The following is a 4,314-nucleotide window of genomic DNA, read 5'->3' as shown; positions in this document are numbered from 1 at the left end:
GGCGGGTGGCACACGTACAGGAACCGGCAGGATCACGTCTTTGTTTCCTGCGAGGTCGGCGATGTGGCGGTACAGAGGAACGCCCTTCTCAGCGGCGCCCGCCTTACACACAGCCAGACTCACACCCAGGATCGCATTAGCACCAAACTTGGCTGCGTGACGGGAAGCAAGCAGATACGATTCAGAAATACTGCGTTTCTTTTCTAAATCTGCAGAAACGTTTTCTTTAAGCGTTCATCTGTAGCCTTTATCAATACATTTATGCATTTGACACACTTTTATCCAAAGCAACTTACATTTACATTATATCAATCAATATATAAACATTTATATTAGGTGATTTTCACACTGCACCCACCATGATCTACAGGAAGTTATTTTTTAAGAGGTGCGTGTTTGACTTACATTTGTTCTCAGTTCCATCGAGCTCCAGCATGAACTTGTCGATCTTCTCCTGATCGACGACGCTGAACTTCTGTTCACAGACACACGGATGATGAGAGGAGTTAAATACATTAAAACTGTTTACCAGCTTTACGGGGGATTTCAGTGGTTTAATTAATAATAAAATATTGCATATGTTCAAGAGAAATTAAATTATTAAATAATTCAGTTAAAAAGCTTATTAGGTTGCAAGTATTTAGTAGACAAGCATTTTGATATTGACCGTTATCAATATGAGAAAAATGTGACGCAAAAATGATAATGATAAACAGATACTACATCTGCGATATTGGGTAATTCAGCTAGAATTTTTTTATTTATTTAATGATAGTAGTAGTAATAATAATAATAATAATAATAATAAACACTAATAACTCTTGTTTTTGATTATGTTACTATATAAATAATCATAACACAAGTCACTTTATGATCCGTGCATGATCTCACCTTCTCAAGCAGTTTGGGAGCAATCTCTTTGTTCACATGATCCACGGCCTTCTGGGTACCTTAAACACACACACACACACACACACATATATACATATACATAGATGATTTGACTGAGTGAGAGAGTGAGAGAGTGAGTGTGATATAGGTAGACGTACCTTTGCCCAGGTAGCGCGTCTTGTCTCCATCTCGGAGCTCCAGAGCCTCATGAACGCCAGTGGAAGCGCCGCTGGGAACAGCCGCCCGGAAACGACCTGGAAACAAAATCAATCAATCAATCAATCAATCAATCAATTACAAACTAGAGAGGGAACATTTCCTCAAGATAAACTCTGAATGATGGCTCGACAAAATATGGTATAAAAAAAGAGTTTAATTTTGGAGTTTAAAGAATAAAAACAGTTGTGCGGTCACTAGGGCTGATAGACAGTCAGAGTGATTGTGTTTGTACCTTTAGCCGTGTACAGATCCACCTCGACGGTGGGGTTTCCTCTGGAGTCGAGGATTTCACGAGCGTGAATCTTACTGATAGACATCCTGAGAGAGACAGAGACCGTTCAGGTCACAATTATATAAAACCAATGTTCCTGATAAATGCTTAAATAAATAAATTTCTATAAGTTGCAAAGAAAATATGAACAATTATGTATTTGAGCCAGATTGCTGAAAAAAAAAAAAAAGGAAAATTGCATACCAGGTCAAAATCATGTTATGACCATAATGGAAAGTACATGGACGAAGCAAGATTTGTAGATTGTGTTTAGAAAATATACATTTGAATATTTAGACATGATCTAACTATTTTTTTTTATGAAAGTTAGGTAGTAGTTTTTTTTTTTTTTTAAAGAGAAATTTTGGCTGCAATGCTTCGCCATAGACGCTCATTCATTTCACTGTGGGCAAATCTCAAAAAAATTAGGATTAAAAATATCTGCACAAACCATAAAATACTGTACACACTTCAGCTGTCTGACACCGATACAGTCTGAGGTTTCTCTATTAATAGAGCGGCTACAGCAGAAGACAGAAAATACCTTCTGTGTGTGTGTGTGTGTGTGTGAGAGAGAGAGAGAGAGAGCGAGGAATCTCTGTCATACCTCTACAACTTTATATGACCTTTACCAAGCCTTGCTGAACCCTGACCTTTGTGTTCAACTGACCTTTGCATGCGAGCAATGACACTGTACTCCACACACACACACACACACACTATAGAGAAGGCACTACACAGTACATTTGATTTCATACCATTTAGTTCATTAATAATCTGCATCAGCTCGTTATGAGGGTAAGGTCAATTTAATATAAAGTAAAGTATAAGAAAAACGCACGTTTCGCAGCTGTCTGCCAGATATAGAATGCAGATGTAACTGATCACTGACAGACATGCAAAGCTGATCTTTAGGGTTCAGAAACTTTTAACCGATTTAGTACTCTAGAGATGGCTAAAAGCACCTTTCCATTTTTGAACATTTGAGCATTTTACAGACTTGCGTCACAATTTCGTAACATTTTCGGCTTTTCTACGAACACCAATCACAGCACGGCATCTTATCGCGCGCGGAGCTGCCCACGAGCCGCAACAACCGGTTATTAAATAACTCAATAATACCGGACTCTGAGCGCGCGTGCGGACTTTAGCCCTTTAACTGCTTTATAACAGCCCAACTATTCAGTGCATTAAAGAAGTGCATTAGAAATACGGCGTTAAATGTCATACACGCCGCTTATGGTCCCTATAAAACTGATCAGTCTAACCGTAATGTTCGACCAAACGCGTGATTAATATCTCCGAGTATTCAGAGACGTTCCACCGGAAGCCTGAAGGTCACTCGGATTTTTTTTTATGAAAGTTAGGTAGTAGTTTTTTTTTTTTTTTTAAAGAGAAATTTTGGCTGCAATGCTTCGCCATAGACGCTCATTCATTTCACTGTGAGCAAATCTCAAAAAGATTAGGATTAAAAATATCTGCACAAACCATAAAATACTGTACACACTTCAGCTGTCTGACACCGATACAGTCTGAGGTTTCTCTATTAATAGAGCGGCTACAGCAGAAGACAGAAAATACCTTCTGTGTGTGTGTGTGTGTGTGTGAGAGAGAGAGAGAGAGAGCGAGGAATCTCTGTCATACCTCTACAACTTTATATGACCTTTACCAAGCCTTGCTGAACCCTGACCTTTGTGTTCAACTGACCTTTGCATGCGAGCAATGACACTGTACTCCACACACACACACACACACACTATAGAGAAGGCACTACACAGTACATTTGATTTCATACCATTTAGTTCATTAATAATCTGCATCAGCTCGTTATGAGGGTAAGGTCAATTTAATATAAAGTAAAGTATAAGAAAAAAGCACGTTTCGCAGCGGTCTGCCAGATATAGAATGCAGATGTAACTGATCACTGACAGACATGCAAAGCTGATCTTTAGGGTTCAGAAACTTTTAACCGATTTAATGATCTCTCATACTCTAGAGATGGCTAAAAGCACCTTTCCATTTTTGAACATTTGAGCATTTTACAGACTTGCGTCACAATTTCGTAACATTTTCGGCTTTTCTACGAACACCAATCACAGCACGGCATCTTATCGCGCGCGGAGCTGCCCACGAGCCGCAACAACCGGTTATTAAATAACTCAATAATACCGGACTCTGAGCGCGCGTGCGGACTTTAGCCCTTTAACTGCTTTATAACAGCCCAACTATTCAGTGCATTAAAGAAGTGCATTAGAAATACGGCGTTAAATGTCATACACGCCGCTTATGGTCCCTATAAAACTGATCAGTTTAACCGTAATGTTCGACCAAACGCGTGATTAATATCTCTCCGAGTATTCAGAGACGTTCCACCGGAAGCCTGAAGGTCACTCGGTTACTTTCAGAACGTGTGAGCGTCTGCTCTTAAACTCTGCGCTCAGCAGCAACCTCCACACAACACAGCAAACCTATCCACACGTCCAGATTAAACAGCACAGCCCTGCTGGAGGTTCTGCAGATCCCGGACCAGAAGACGCGTTCGGCAGCAGAACTGAGCTCAGATCAGCCGCTCCAATCAGGAAGCAGCAATTCCACACCAGAGCTCAACTCGCTCCAGCAGAGCTTAAGAAAGTGCCAGCAACACTCAGACGTGAAAAACACACAGTTGCAGTCAGATGCGTGCGGATTTGCGTTATTACCTGCGGGAGAGTCGGGTCGGCGTCGATCTCGGCGTTTGACGGGGCGTGAGTGTGCGTTCCGACCTCAGCGGCGCAATTTATAGACGGTCCCTAAACGACGTCCCCGTATATGGGAAGAGCCTTAGGGAGCGTCTACAAACTCCAAACATCCAACGCCCACATCTCCGATGTTTTATATTGCGACAAAGTAATCAAATGTAAATGCCATCATAACTAGTCACTTGACTGGCTTTA

General features: G+C 40.9%; 1 protein-coding gene across 1 annotated transcript in view; it reads right to left on the bottom strand.

Moving 5' to 3' along the window:
* Positions 1 to 4,314, bottom strand: part of LOC107566542 (beta-enolase-like) — a 6,765-nt gene that overhangs the window by 129 nt on the left and 2,322 nt on the right. Inside the window, exons 2-6 of the mRNA XM_016252009.1 lie at positions 1,343 to 1,428; positions 1,050 to 1,145; positions 892 to 950; positions 406 to 475; positions 4 to 152 (exon numbers count right to left, since the gene is read on the bottom strand). Of these exons, the coding sequence (XP_016107495.1) occupies positions 4 to 152; positions 406 to 475; positions 892 to 950; positions 1,050 to 1,145; positions 1,343 to 1,427 (459 nt within the window). The 5' untranslated portion in view covers position 1,428. The remainder of the gene's footprint in view (positions 1 to 3; positions 153 to 405; positions 476 to 891; positions 951 to 1,049; positions 1,146 to 1,342; positions 1,429 to 4,314) is intronic.

The sequence above is a fragment of the Sinocyclocheilus grahami genome, unplaced genomic scaffold (assembly GCF_001515645.1).
Source record: "Sinocyclocheilus grahami isolate Dianchi unplaced genomic scaffold, SAMN03320097.WGS_v1.1 scaffold1082.1, whole genome shotgun sequence".
Taxonomy (NCBI): Eukaryota; Metazoa; Chordata; class Actinopteri; order Cypriniformes; family Cyprinidae; genus Sinocyclocheilus; species Sinocyclocheilus grahami.
This window is presented reverse-complemented; position numbering and strand designations above follow the sequence as displayed.